We start from the raw sequence: 16,078 nt of genomic DNA on the forward strand, positions 1-16,078 counted from the left end.
TACGAGGAGGGTTAATAAATTCGGCCAAGAAAAAGGAATAAGAATGCGAAGAGTTTCAATCATTTAAAAATGGGAACCGAATCGGATAATGGGTAGATCGGGTCAGGTCTTATAGGTGGTGGGTTGGGGCTATGGGTTTGAGCCTACCGAATTTGGTCCTGAGCCAATTTCCCAACAGAGTATTTTCTTTATACCCGATAATCGACCCAACTTAATTAAAATCGTATTTGAGTAATTACCGCAAATTATAAAAATAATTCAATCCGATCTATTCAAATATATTTGAATCAAGTCAGAACATGTGAGAATGAAATCTCAATCCAATCAGAAAACATAAAAAGAAACTCCAAGAGCCATAAGCTCAATTCAACAACAATAAAAAGAAAAACAAAACCAAGAACAAAAACGCTGGGAGAAGAATTATAAGGATACACCAAACACCATTAACAAGAAGAGTGAGAGAAGAATTGGCACAAAAACGTCAATCAACATTAAGAAGTGACAAATATTTGTCTTGTAATTTTTGTAACATTATAGGGTATTTCAGTCTTTACCGTGGACCATTTGAGGATAAAATTGACAAAGGTACTTTATTGGGTTGGGCTTTGCAAAATCGGACTATAGTCCGCCCAAAATGGGCCGAATAACGGGTCATACCAAATAATCACGGGCTGGACTATTATAAAATAAACATCCAATTATTTGGGATCTGACCCAATGGTGTTTAGTGAACTGGGCCCCAAGATCCAAATCCAGTTGATGCATCATCCCGTGATTGTGAATGCTTTTTCCTTTTCACGGTGGGTTAATGTTATGAGAAGAGTGAAGACCGTTAAAGGCTTCACCTCGTTGCTTTAGCTCTGTCGGTCCAGTTCTTTCTTTCTCCACGCCTACGCCCTTTTTCTATACCAGCCATCTGAGATCTCTCTCAGAGCTCTTCCACAAACTGCTCCACACTTCCAACTGCCCTGAGCTCTGATTATTTATTCTATTTTGATTGAAAATATTTAAGAAAACCAGTTCGAATTCTGCGCAATTCTTCAATCACGAGGTGCCAGAATTGTAATTCGTAGATATTTTTGACTGGTTTCATTTCCAGTTCTTCTGTCCAAGTAAATGAGGCGTCGAGGGTCAGACTTTAGGCGGCCGGTGAGGCGACGAATTCCGAATGTGTTCTGGTTGACGCTGTGTGGCTCAGTGATTCTGCTTTTCATTGTGCTCTTGAGCCGGGAAAATCAGCGTCCCTCTTCAAGATCGGTTTATTCCAAGGTAATTTTCGATCTGAAATTTTCTCTCAACTTAACATATACTGCATATGTAATTAATTTTGTTTATTACCTTGTGATTTGAGTTGGGATCAGTTGGAGGTGCATTCTTCATCGTTTCTCTTTGATGTATTGCTTCTTTCTCTTTTTTTCTTTTTAAATTTTGATGGGAACTTGTGGAACAGATTGGCAATAGGAGATATAAAGAGTAGAGTGAATGGGTATTAGCCTTACTAACTGTTGGGGGCAAATTACTGAAACTGAAGCGGTTAGTTGTCCCTAAGATTTATCAAGTGTGTGAAAACTTGTTTTATTTATTGTAACATGAACTCAGGGATCATGATAAGATATTGAATGTAAATGTATTTACTAGTGTGAAATACTGATAATCTCTCTTATTTGTTCCAAAGGAACCATACATTGGCCTAAGATTTATGTGTAGTTTTAACCATCACCTATTCACCAAAAATGAGGATAAAGTTGGAGACTGAAGTGGTGTTTCCTGTTATGATTCTTCTCATAAATGCTGGGTGAATGGAGCTCTGTGGAAGGGATTAGTTGAATAAGCTTTTTGCTCTTACAGTACACATGTCGAAGATTAAAAAGAATTTATTGATCAATGAGCACTAGTAAATGATTAAGAACGGTAAAGTTTGATACTAATATGTAAAAGGTGACTTATTGAAGTATTAAATGATGCAAGAACTAATATATAGAATCTGGAAGATTGCCTGGAATTAATGTAATAGTTCCTTAGGGTTATTATTGTACCTTTTTTTATATTTATGCAATTAACCTTCCCCCCAAAAAAGAATGATGCAAGAACTGCAATTTTTCATAGTTAGAAATTGGGGGACGGAAATGTATATCAATTTAGTTAGGTACATATGATGATCAACTTGTTAAGCATTAAGCTTCAATTATGAACATGTTAGTTCTGTAAACACACAATGATATGATGTTGCAATGACATGTTCAGCAGCAACCTTCAAAATATTGTTGTTGTGAGTGAACTGCAATGTATGCTTTTCCCAGGCAACAGATACCAAGTGAAACATGCAGAAATGCTATTGGGCTCTAAAGAGTTGCTGCAGAAAAAGTAACTTAAGAAAGGAACATGGTAACTGATTTGGGACAATGTTTGAAATGGTAATGGTGTTCTGTTCGTTTAACTTCTGGCATCTAGTTGGCCCCTTGTACATGAGATTGGCTTATATTATTCTTTAGCAACTTACGGTTGCAAATGTCGATATGTCACCTAATAGTTAAAATCGGTAATGGTCAGAGGGGCAAGATGCACCCTCTTTATGCCCAATGTTAACAGCTCTGGTAGTGTTGCACTTCTGTTTATGGTAAATATATATAGGATTTGCAAAATGCTTCCTTTCAGATGCTCTAATGCTGAAGTCTGTTTGATTAAAATATAAAGTCCACATGTTTTTTTACCATTTTTTATATAGCATCTCCCTAAAATGTAATTAAAGTACAGGTGAGGAAAATGGGAAATCTTTGGTCCTTGATTCAGGAACAAACGAGAAAAGGTTCAGGCAAATTAAATGTCACTTTTGTTGCATTGACATAGTTTACAGTTGTATTAGTTTGTTCCCTCCCCTTATCTGTCAGAAGTTATTATTGGAAATAGCAATTGACATCTGTTTTTATGTTATGCAGAGATTCACTAGACATGAAAAGGTTATAGAAGGCCTGAACATCACTGACGAAATGGTGAGTCCTGACTCTGTAACGAGGCAACTGAATGACCAAATTTCTCTGGCAAAGGCATTTCTCGTTATTGCAAAGGAAAGCAGCAATCTGCAATTTGCATGGGAACTTAGTGCTCAGATTCGCAACTCACAGATCCTTCTGTCAAATGCAGCCTTAAGAAGAACTCCTTTGACAACCAGCGAATCAGAAACTGCTATTCGTGACATGGCACTTCTACTCTTTCAGGCTCAGCAACTCCATTATGACAGTGCTACCATGATCATGAGACTTAAGGCCAAGATCCAGGGTCTTGAAGAGCAAATGAACTCTATCACAGAGAAAAGTTCGAAGTATGGACAAATAGCTGCTGAAGAAGTTCCAAAGAGCTTGTATTGCCTCGGTGTTCGTCTGACAAGTGAATGGTTTAAGAATTCCAATTTGCAGAGGAAACTTAAAGAGAATAGACAAACAGCTTTAAAACTCAAGGACAACAGTTTGTATCACTTTTGTGTCTTCTCTGATAACATCCTCGCAACTTCAGTTGTCGTGAATTCTACAGCTTTGAATTCCAAAAATCCTGAGAAGGTGGTTTTCCACCTTGTAACTGATGAAGTGAATCACGCAGCAATGAGAGCTTGGTTCACCATGAATAGTTTTGCAGGAGTAACTGTTGATGTCCAAAAGATAGAAGACTTTAGCTGGTTGAATGCTTCCTATGTTCCTGTTCTTAAACAGCTTCAAGACTCGGACACCCGGAGCTACTACTTCTCAGGTAGTGGTGGTGATAACCGGACTCCAATCAAGTTCAGGAACCCTAAATACTTATCCATGCTTAACCACCTCAGATTCTACATTCCTGAAGTTTTTCCTGCCCTGAAGAAGGTGGTCTTTCTTGATGATGACGTTGTCGTGCAGAAGGATCTTTCAGCTCTTTTCTCTCTCGATCTGAACGGCAATGTCAATGGTGCAGTGGAGACATGCATGGAAACATTTCATAGATACCACAAGTACTTGAATTACTCTCACCCCCTAATTCGTGAGCATTTTGACCCTGACGCGTGTGGATGGGCATTTGGGATGAATGTTTTTGATTTGGTTGAATGGAGGAGAAGGAATGTCACGGGTATCTACCACTACTGGCAGGAAAAGAATGTTGACAGGACTTTGTGGAAACTCGGGACTCTCCCTCCAGGCCTGTTGACATTCTATGGATTGACAGAGCCTCTAAACCCCTCATGGCATGTCCTAGGTTTGGGCTATACGAATGTTGATCCAAAGTTGATAGAGACAGGGGCTGTGCTACATTTTAACGGCAACTCAAAACCTTGGTTGAAGATTGGAATGGAGAAATATAAACCGATTTGGGATAAGTATGTTGATTATGGGCATCCTCTATTGCAACAGTGCAACGTCCATTAATTTCGAATATGGATTTTGCGATTTGTGATGAAAAAACAGGAGTTTTGACCAATTATTTGTACACTGGGAGATTTTAGGAGGAGATTATGAGACGACTCAGGGTAAGTGGTATGACCATTGATATTTGGTCGTCGGAAATTCAATTTCGTTGTTGTAACATAATGTTCAGCATGTAGTCTCATGTTAAATCTATTTGAGGTCTGTTCAGGAGTTGTTGCTACAAATGCTTAATACAGATTAAGTCTCCTTTTTTGAGCTTTGGCACTCACCAATTAGTTGATGTTCTTGTTGTGTCCTCTTTCCTGGCTGCTGGACTCTTTTAGTTCGGTTTTTCAATATTACTGGGAAATTACATACATACATGTATATTTTTAGACTTTCCTCACAAACTTCTATATTTTTAGTTCGGTTTTTTTTTTTTCCTCACAAACTTCTATATTTTTTAAAAAATCTATAATTACAATTTATTGAATTTCTCTTACATTCTCCATATCTTTTAACACAAATTTCTGTATTTTTAATAAATTTCTATAATTTATTTTCTCTTTCTCAACGTACCCCATATTTTTTAATCTTACACAATTTTAATGATTTATCTTCTTTTCACATAATTTTTTTTTATATGCTCGTAAAAATAGTGTGCATCAGCAACTAATTGTACTTGAAATGGATGAGTAATTGAGTATTGACAAGATGGTTCCACTTCCACATGGTATTTGGGCCAAGTGAAAAGACCCACCCGGATGAGAATGATCAGCCACAAAAAAGTGGACCTTTTAGATCCGCATTGTTGTTGGTCCCAATTAGCTTTTCATGGTATAACAGTTTTGGATCGGATCAGATAATGGGTCAACCCTGGCCCACTTCAAAGTGGAGAGATTAATTTAATATATTTAAAATCATTTTCACTTAATTCCTTTTGTTGCACAGATTACAAATTTTTATTATTAAGGCGGTAAACTGCAAAAACAATTATTGTTCTCAAACAAAATATTTTTTTATAGTAAATTACAATGAGTTTTTTTTTTTAGATTTTGATACAATTATAAATATTTTTTTATTATTTTTTCAATATCCCTTGATTGTAACAACCGTCTAGTAATTAACACAATTCGTTAGTCTATATTCAATTTTTATTCATTTTTTGTAGTAATTTGATTAAAATATTATTTTGAACTGTGAATAATAATTTTATTTATTTATTAAAATTTTTTAAAATTTTTAATGGATTAAGTAGATAATTTTTTATGATATTTTAAAATTTTTCATCCATCCGGCCATTTTTTTTAAAACATACAATAAGGACTAGATAAAATTAATAATTTCAAATTTTCATTCAAAAATTACATAATTTTATCAGAACATCAATACAATATTTATAATTTTTTAAATAATGAAAGAATAATCATATGTCAAAATTGAGAAGAATCCATTGCAATTTATCTTATTTTGGACCCATTAATTAATTCCACCTCCAGTCTCAATTCTCAATTATATCATTTTCCTTGTATCGGAAATGTCTTGAAACAATGGTTTATTTCTTAATTTTCTTAACAAAATTTAAAAATAATGTGACACCACTCATAAATAAAAAAAGTAGTTTCTTTAATTCTATTTAAGCTTTAATTTTGAGTATATTTATGAAGCTAATTAAAAAAGAAAATAAAAATAGAAGTAGAAATTAAAAGAGCGGCCCTGATTTTCTAATAATTATTATATGTTGATGAATGATGAAAGTAGGAAAGATGATTTGGACAGTGGTAGCGGGGCCACGTGACAGGTCACGTCACAAGTTCAAATAGAGATAGGTGGGGCAACAGTCACGTGCCTCGAGCCCCCAGATATTGTACTGAACCCGGGCCCACAAAGATTTCGGATCCTCCACCCCCATTCGGGTTTTGAACCTTCCTATCCACATCATTTATAATTAAAAATATAAAATTATATTTATTTTTAATTAAGTAAATAAATATTGGGTGACCAAACTCTACCAAGTTGGAATCCATGCAGATTGAGTTATATAATTTTGAGTAGAAGAAAAGCATATAGAATATGACAAAAATGTAATTTCGGACTCATCAACAACTTCTAACCTTCACAGTGGACCCCAATTTTTATTTAAAGTATATAAATATGTATAATTACAAAATATTATATTGGGAAGTAAATATATATATATATATATATATATATATATACCCTACCAACTACTAAGTGCTTACCAACTTTTAACATAAACTTAAAATAAAGTATAGTGGGTGTTTTGAAATATGTTATAATTATAAATACTTTTTTTATTATTTAAAAAATTATACATATTTTTTTCAAAATAAATGGTAGTTTGATAGATACTCTATCGAGGCAATTCATTGTATAATTAAGAGTATTTATTAGATGATCATTAATTTTGTGAATATATTTATAATTTTTTTAAATAATAAAAAGTATTTATTATTATGATAAATTTTACCCTAAAACTTATGTAGTAATTATGAAATTTTGCTCTTAATGGCTGTACTTGCTATAATATACGACCAGGGACATCAATTTTTGTGCTTCATATTCAATATATCTACATATTACACATATTTTTGTGTGAATCTATCTATATATATATAATAAATACATACATCTAAGCTAATATATAATAATTAAAAAAAAAAAAAACTCTCGACACTCACGACAAGGGTTAATGACACAATCACACTAGTCTTTTTTAAATATAATAGTTATATTCCTAATTAGATAATTTTAAAAATTAATTATAAATTCTTTTTTTTTAATACAAAAGTAACTCCACATTATTTTAACACCATTACACTAATTTTTTTGTCGTGCCAATAGTACCTATTTGCACTGACAACTAATGATTTTTACTAATATAATTACTTATATTTATTTTAAATCGTCCACATTATCTTTTTATTGTCAATACACTAATATGTTTACCTTTCACTTTCATTCATGTTAATCATTTGATCTACTTTTAAAATTTTTATATCATATATATATGTAAATATTATGTGACACAGTGATCAATATATATGTATATATAGTCCAATTTAGGTACTGAATTTTGGTGATCCACATTCTCTGCTATTTGTAACGTGTATTCAGCATCAACAGTTGAGGGTAGGTGGTCCTTCCCCACCAAACTCATTGCATGTTTTTTAATAAATAATAGAAAAATAAATATGAATATATTAATTATTTATTATACAAATATTGGAGACCAACCCGACCCGATACAATTGTTTAATAAGGCTAATTTGAAAACATTTTTGCTATTTTTGAGGGCAATTCTCTGAATCCCTTCAAATAGACTATTTTTGAAATAATTGCGACTCCTATATCTACTAAATATTACTTTGCTTGCAGATGTCAGTAATATTTGTTTTTCTTTAATTCTAAATCCTAAATAAGACAAACGCGACACTGGTTCCCACTGTATACATATTTATATTTTTTGGGTAATTGTACGCACCGTATAATTAACGACATTAACGGAATAGAGTAGACTAGTGGCATGTACGGAAGTCCAATGGCTCCAAGAACCATGCCCTTACGTACGTATGAGATGTGGAAGACCCAGCTGTCAACTTATTACAGTAATCTCCGGTTAGTTATTATTATTATTTTCTTTTTCATGGGATACCCTTCTGATACAACTCCACATATTATTACACTACTTCATTGATGCTGTAATACATTTTTTGTCTTATCCAAACTTTGGTTAGATTTGAATCTAAATTATTTAAATCCGAATGGATCTCTCATGTTTTTTGATTATCATTAAATATAAAACATAAATTACCCTTCATTTATCAAATTATAAATGATGAAGGTTATAAAGTGTGATCAATTCTACTCGATTCAGGTCCGTAAATATGAATAAAATTTATCTATTTTCATAATAATATATATACACATGCACATGCACGTTATCAGATCCGTTGTTTGTTATTAGTTAACTTCGACAGTAATTTTTTATTTGTTTATTATTTTGGAATGTGTTTTTAGTATTTAAATATTAATATAATGATGTGTGTAAATAGACTTTGAACAGTCAATGGTGTGTAGTTCATTTGGCCAAATTAATATATCATTACGTTAAAATTATGAGTTCGAACCTCACAAACATATATGATTTATTCTTATGAGTTCGAACCTCACAAACGTATATAATTTATTCTATTTTAATAGTAGTTGTTAACTAGATACAATTATCGAAGTTGATGATCGGAATGTTACAGTTGTTGGTAATTTTTAGATATTATATTAATCATCCACTTATATTAAAAAAAAAAAAAGACTTTGAATAATGTAATAAACAGTATCTATATAGAAAATGAGATTAGGAGGTTAAATTGTTGGTAAATAACGTTAAAAATTCTCTAGCAGGGTGTAGACAAACACACCACCTCTGCCAGGAAAATTACAGACCGTTTTTATACAAATTCAACCCATGAGTTAGTTCACGGGTCTCGGGTCAGGGTCAAATACAATCACCCCAAAAACATGGGATTAAAGCTCAAATCCCCCCAAAAATAAAAAATTTGAAAAAAAAAAAAAAAAAGTGAAGAAAGATGTTGAAAAAAGATTGAAAAGCAGTCGAAAATACTGCTCTCATCTTGACCATCTCTCTCCAAAAATGCTTTCACGATTTTCCCAATTTTTTTCCATGCTTCTTCATCATCTGAGCATTGAAGTTAGGGAGCGAAACACGACTTCTTCACAAGGGATAGTGAGTCCCATTTCATGGTCGAATCCGAACTCTTCCTCGGCGCGCCTGAGCAGACACTGGAACTCTGGGTGGGTCAGGAACGAAATGGGGACGATGTATCTGCTTCGATTTTCGCCGACGTAGACTGCGAAGTGTCCTTTGGGGACGTCGACTGGGAGCCCATCTTCATCGTATTTCTTCCCCAAACTCGAACACCTTTTCAGGATTTGCTTCAGGGCTGCTGCTTGAGGCAGTTTGTTTGATTTCTTGATTGCCATTTTTTCTTGAGGTTTTTGGGAGAGGAGATGAAGATGAAGAATGAAGGAAAGGAATGTGTTTGATGAATTGCTTGGGTGGAGTTGAGTGAGTGAGGGTATTTATTTAAGAGGATTGGGGGAAGGGGTTCATGTGGGGTGTGGGAGCAGAGGTATTTGGGCTGTTGGGATAGTATGAAAGGACAATGTGGGGTCGGAACCCATTGGGAGCAGTTTTCCATGTTGGCCCTCCTAATGACAATATGGACCCTTTCTACATCTACTTGTATTCAAACTTACAGTTGCTCTATCATAAAAAATTACTCACTATTTCCTCATCTCTATAACATACTTTTCAATCCAATTGAATTTTTTGTTGTAAATTTTATTTTATATTATTCTTTATTTAACATATACATCACAATGTAAAAAAATAAAATAATGTATTTTATCTTGAGAAGGATTATACAAATAGTGTGTGCATGTTGAATAGAGCAGAAGATAGAATAGATTTTGCATAGAAAATTAGATTCAATTGAATTTTCTATTGTGAATCATATTCCATCTTATACTCCACATATACAAGAATAACATCAGGTATTTTATTTTGAGAAAGATTATATGTACGTGACATCATTTGTGTATATTGAATGGAGCAGAAGATGTAATAATAGACGTTGCAACAGAAAACACAATCTGAATCTTAGCTTCCTTCACTATTTCAACATCAAACTTCTCTCTCTCTCTCTCTCATATGTAGCAAATAAAGCTACTTAGGTACAAAGAGATAGAGGAATTTCATGCTATCCACTCTAAATCAATCAGTTGAGAATAAGAGCGTCAGTTTATTTGAATGAACCTGGTACATGGTCGTAAATCACGGACTCCAAATTGTTATGTACTGAGAGCAGGAACCACCACAGCTTGGAGGAGTTTGGTATTTTCTGTTTGTTGGACTCGTGATTCTATTAATTGATTGTCAGGAGAAAACAGTAACCATCCAACAAAATAAAATATCAGGAGAAAATACAACAGTTTCCTCTGTAAAAATGATTGTCAGGGAGAACACAACAGTTTCCTCAGTAAAGTCATGTGAGTATCAAACAGCCAACCAGATAATAAAATAATGCACAGAGAGTTATACGTTCATGTGTCCATTCAATTGCTGAAAAACTACTAAAAATGTGAAATAGATATATAGGCAAGGAAGATCATTTCATATTTCATAATATGATAATTCATAACCAAGAACTTCAATACGACAACTTCCTTGAAATCCCAAACTCTATTTTTAGTTATAGTTCATATCGTTTGGTTGATTGACACCGTTTCTTCTCTTTTACCTGATTCCAACGCAGGTTTCTCTATTATTGTAAATTCAAAAAATTCAAGCCCCAACTGTATGCAGGAGATTGACTAATATACCCTTCAACAAGAAGACATCATCATCGAAAACAAAACTACTTGTCCAAAAATGGGGCTCCCCCATGTGGTCCTGGAATTGAAAATCTGAAACCAATGTGAGAGTAATAGGCATCTACCAGAAGGAATAGTGATTATCAAAGAAGAATCCCCCTTTGAAAGGATCACCACTAGATATGTCGTCCCCCTATTCAGCCCGGCTCCATCTCCTTGTCCAGGAAATAAAGTTATGATCTGCATGTTCTAAGGCTGAGAAAAAGATCCACAAAAAGCTAATAGGTCCAATGCTTTGATAGTTTCACTGCATCCCCGCATTTCTGTTGTCTCCTTTTGTCATTACTAGCATATACCCTCGAGTCCTTGATAGTACTATAGTGATGTCTCTGTTGAATCTTATAAAAAATGTTTAACAACTTTGTGAGTTATACTGCAGGTGTGATCTGTAAAAGGTTTGAAACTATAAGCGCAGAGAAAGGATCCTAATTATTTTACCGGACTTTGGTACTTGATTAACAATGTTTGTCTTACTACATAAAAAAAAGTAATGTGTAGACCTTACAATCTAGTAGTAAATGAAGCAGGTATACAGGGACAAGCAGATGGGAGTTCGGATCCTCGATTCCAGTATTGATCTGGCATTCTACTTTATATATTGTGTATCGAACGTTTCCTTTTAGATATACAGTTATTGTGAATTTCAATCCACATGGCGGTTACACGTCAAATAGAATGCAGAATGGAACATCACATAATAGTGGGTTCAACTGGGCAGATGGCAGACGGTGGTAGCTAAAACTAGACTAACAAGTCCATCCCATCCCATGTTCTCAAAATTAGATTGGATGGGGATAATAATAGTACTACTAATAATAGATAGTCGAATACATGAATAGAGGAAAGGAATGTGGTCCCTTCAAACTTAATTTGAGGTGTTCCTGAGCATAAACTAATCCATCAAAAGAAATTCCTCTCATTCTGATGATGACCCAGCTCTCCGTATTGCACATGAAGCCCATGTTACTCTTGCCCTCTAGAAATGCTATAGAACAAGACCCTTTCATATCACACTTCCACTTGAACCCGTCACCTTAAGTTTCGCCAACTAACATTCATGTTTCAAACACACTCACTAAAAATACAGTCAATCATCTTGCATTGGATATAACATCCCAAAAGAATCCGGACAATAATTGTTACAAAAATATAAGACAAAACATAATCAGTATGGCGCAATTTTTTTCTGAAAAGTTGTGGTAAGAAGTTGATGCTTCAGTTGTATGGGTATAATTAGCTCTAACTAACATAGGTACAAAAAAAGTACTTATGTATTTAATAGTTGTAGGGAATTAATAGATCAAAAGTCGGATATATTTTTACACTCTCAGCCACAGTGCATGTGTCTAATCACGTTTGAGTAGTACAAAAACTCTGAAAATATATTACTCCTTTGACAAGGCAAACAACAATCACAAATCTGTACTAAGTTACCATTTTATGAAATTAAATAGTAAGTGATATTTAATGAAATATAAACAATATGGGCCCTAGCTGTGTAAGTGAGCAGAGCAATGGCCAGCAGAAAAATGTATATCTATATACATATTTATAGATCAAGCCAGGTGATGATATCAAAACTAAAACGACCGACAAGAGTCATTTCAAGAATGGGGGCTATGCATGAAAGTTGGACCAATAAACAGCTCAGCAAATTTCATGTCATAAGACCCAGAGCAAGAAGAAGCCTGGATGTCTAACTCTAACACATAATTTTCAGGACAATAAAGTAGAACTCTGGATAAATTAAACGAACTTAAAATAGAGGATGTGCTTTAAAGGGCCCACAGAAAATAATTTGAAGAAGAATTAGTCAGTATTAAGGATAAGATTTCAAACCTGGTATGCTGAGACCACTGTTGACGCGGCACAGCTATGATCCATTGAAAACTCGATCACACTTCGATTATGTTTTACAACTTGGAAATTGGAATAAATACTTCAAAAGAATTTCCACACTACCTGCAAGCCATTGTTGTAAACACCATCCAAACATTTTCCTAACACCAGTTGTGATGGTGTTGGAACAACTGAAACCAATCAGGAAAAAACGATACCACTGAGTTTTGACTTATGTAACTTAAATGCCAAAGGATCATATCTTCCTTTATCTTCTAGGTGGCCAATAATTAGTATAGAATTCCACAAATTTATTAAAAAGCACCAAGTTAGAAAATCTTCTTGTTCTTCATATAGTGCCTAAACAAAAAAGGAAGATGGTATGCTGCCTTTTGATTTTGAACCACATCCTCCCATTCAGAATAGATCAAGTTAACAGTGTTATATTTCTCAACCAAAAAACAGATTCTCATCATTCACAGCAAAATAAACGAATATCCTACTACAGGGAATGGACATTCATTAGATTCAAGAAAGGGGATGGATTAAGTAATGAATTAACAAGAGTGCTACTCATCTTCAATCTTTTTGCAGAGCACTAGAAGCAATTGCCTGCAGAGAATCGAATCTTCTCTACTAGGCAGTAGCTCGAAGGTCCTGAAGCATCTTGCGATTAGCCTTTGGCACATTATGGGGAGAGCACGATCCAACATCTGAGATTGTAGCATTCACCTTAATAATGATGATATACATTTTAAATACTTTCTACCGCTTTAAACATTCACACATGATCTTTTAAATCTTAAAAGAAAAAATAGAGATCTTATCAGCTCCTCTCTGGACAACAACATATTCTTCCAGCAAGAATGACATTATCACCAACATGAAGCACATACGAGACCCTCTCTTATACTGCATGTAACCGTATCAATGAGGAAGACTAAGTATGAGAGTCATTCAGGAAGGACTAAGGTTGACCTTTTATCAGAGTGGTTTTTACTGCAGAATACCAAAACGAACAAGCTCCATTTAAGCTGTCACAAGGTGTACATTTGACACACTACTGGGAAATGTATATGAGGGACTTTTCATGTAGTACCCAGCCCTTTTGAAATTTGAATTGTTGAAGTTATGAGTTTGATCTGAAAGCTAAAAGATGCTTAGGCATTTCTCTGGGGCTTGGATGAGAATCAAGGTAAGATTTCAGCCTCAGAGTTTGAGGCATCTCATCAAGAAACCTCGCTTGAAGTTGAAAGAGAATTGTTCTGCTAGAAACCAGGTTTTGCAAGATGGTTCAAACTTCAAAAATTGCGCCTCTGCGAGGCCCATATAGAAGCTCAAACCACTTCATCTCAAGTACCTTGAGAAGTTAAACTAATATGATAAAGATGTAATTTGGAGTGTCAGCAGTGGGTAGGCTGTATTGTGATGGAGATAAAACCTTGCATTGTTTTCTCATCTGCATTCTGTTGGTGTGAACATACTCAGGGAAGAAATTCATCCAACTGAGAACAGGGAATGCAAGCTGTCTGTTCAAGAACCACTCTCCTTTCAACTTGTCACATTTAATGAATTCCCTCCATTGTCCTCTCAACCCTTACTTGTCATGAACTCTATGCATTTTGAGAAACTCAGCCATGTAATTCCTCTCAAACATATCGAATATAGAACATAAACGTGATAACATGAAACGAATTGCTATCTATAAGAGAATTTCCCTCCGACTGAACTGGTTGCATCTATGCAACTCCATCCAATTTCCTTCTTCAACCCTTTTTGTTTAATTGATTCCCTCAATTGCTCAATCTCAGCCCACATACCATTCCTGGCATACATATTAGATAATAGAACATAAACTCCAACATTATCAGGCTCCAATTCAAGTGCTCTATGAGCAGCCAACTTTCCCAAATTGACATTTCCACACTCATTGCAGGCACTAAGCAATGCTCCCCACATGGATATAGTGCAGCTCTTGTCCCCAGTAAATGGCATTTCACTAACCAATTTGCAAGCTCTCTCCAACTCTCCAGCACGACAAAGCAAGTCAACAAGACAACTATAATGCTCTTGGATTGCAACCAAGCCATAGTCGCGAGTCATGGACTCAAAGTACTCCATTCCAAGATCAACTTGGCCAGTGTGACCACAAGCAGAGATGACTGTCAAAAACGCCACCCCATCAGGCCTTATCCCTTCCATTAGCATAGATTTAAACAACCTAATCACTTCAATATAATTTCCATTCCGACCATACACTCCTAACATTGAAGTCCATAAAACAACATCGAGTCGTCTCTCCCCTACTTCATATCCCAGCATATTGAAGACTCTTTTTGCACTATCCACCAGTCCACACTTCCCATACATTTCAATCAACAAACTTTGCAGAAACACATCAGCTCCAACATCAATTATGCAGCGTACTATATTTGCATGAACCTGCTTGCCGAACTCGAGAGCACAAAGCCCACTACATGCACGAAGAGTAGCAGACATCGTAAAATTGTCCACTGGCAAACCTAGAATGGGCATCCTCCTAACCAGTTGAATTCCTTGATCCCACATTTTAGCCTCAGCATAACCCGACATAAGCGCATTTGCGCACACAGTATTCTTCACAGGAATTTCATCAAACATCTTTCCTGCATCATTCATACACAACAATTTCCCGTAAAGATCCACCAAAGCACTGCCCACAAACACGCTAGCCAACCAACCCGATTTCTCCACATAGGCATGCATCATTTTACCAAGGCAAACATTCTTCAAACAAGAAGCTGATTTCAAAGAGGTGCATAAAGCGTAAGAATCAAGATAAACACCATTGCAATGCATGAAAGAAAAGGTATGGAGCGCAAAAGAGTCAGACCCGTGTTGAGAAAAATGAGATATAATTGAATTGAAGGGTAATGGGTTTCTGGGACTGAGACATTTGAAGAAGCTGGTCAGAACTTTATGGGTGTCTTGGTTGTTGCATGCTGTGTATGTTAATACGAGTTTGGTTTGGAGGTTAGGGGAAATGAAGAATAACCCTGCTCTAAGTACATGGGCGTAGAATCCCTCAACTGCTCTAAGATTCTTCGTTTGAGTACAATGGTTCAAGAATTGGGTGATTGAGTGAATATTTAGTGCACCATGAAACTTGATTTGGGCGAACATATGGTTTGGTTGTTAGTGCTTGAGGTTGAGTTCACTCGCCAAAAGATTTATGTAAAGAGGTCTTTTCTCAGAGGTTCTTTCTTCTCTAATTCTCAACTATACTCATACAGATCACACAGCCCAACAATCCATTTTCAAAACATAAAATAGCTCTACTAAAATCCATCATACTTATTTTGGCCCTTAAACCTATCTTCTTATACTAATCAAAAATTCAATTAAATCTGAATCAATTA

General features: G+C 35.0%; 3 protein-coding genes across 4 annotated transcripts; 1 reads left to right on the plus strand and 2 right to left on the minus strand.

The window, feature by feature from the left end:
• Positions 1-811: 811 nt before the first annotated feature.
• Positions 812-4,643, plus strand: GAUT10 (galacturonosyltransferase 10). 2 transcript variants are annotated; one of them, XM_011094575.3, is made up of 3 exons: positions 1,130-1,269; positions 2,301-2,414; positions 2,937-4,643. In XM_011094575.3, exons 2-3 carry the CDS (start codon positions 2,403-2,405, stop codon positions 4,386-4,388), a joined length of 1,464 nt encoding a protein of 487 aa, XP_011092877.1. In that variant the 5' UTR covers positions 1,130-1,269; positions 2,301-2,402; the 3' UTR covers positions 4,389-4,643. The 2 variants fall into 2 exon arrangements, with proteins under 2 accessions (XP_011092876.1, XP_011092877.1); XM_011094574.3 differs by lacking the exon at positions 2,301-2,414 and having other exon boundaries at positions 812-1,269.
• Positions 4,644-8,742: 4,099 nt separating this feature from the next.
• On the minus strand, positions 8,743-9,838 carry LOC105172951 (auxin-responsive protein SAUR50). Its single transcript, XM_011094572.3, has one exon. It carries the CDS (start codon positions 9,387-9,389, stop codon positions 9,081-9,083), a length of 309 nt encoding a protein of 102 aa, XP_011092874.1. The 5' UTR covers positions 9,390-9,838; the 3' UTR covers positions 8,743-9,080.
• A 144-nt stretch (positions 9,839-9,982) lies between these two features.
• Positions 9,983-15,994, minus strand: LOC105172950 (putative pentatricopeptide repeat-containing protein At1g03510). Its single transcript, XM_011094571.3, has 2 exons — positions 12,681-15,994; positions 9,983-10,330 (listed from the first exon to the last, which is right to left on the minus strand). The coding sequence occupies exon 1, from the start codon at positions 15,840-15,842 to the stop codon at positions 14,379-14,381; it is 1,464 nt and encodes a 487-aa protein (XP_011092873.1). The 5' UTR covers positions 15,843-15,994; the 3' UTR covers positions 9,983-10,330; positions 12,681-14,378.
• Between the last annotated feature and the right edge of the window lie 84 nt (positions 15,995-16,078).

Source organism: Sesamum indicum, linkage group LG10 (assembly GCF_026168435.1).
Source record: "Sesamum indicum cultivar Baizhima isolate 11 linkage group LG10, ASM2616843v1, whole genome shotgun sequence".
Taxonomy (NCBI): Eukaryota; Viridiplantae; Streptophyta; class Magnoliopsida; order Lamiales; family Pedaliaceae; genus Sesamum; species Sesamum indicum.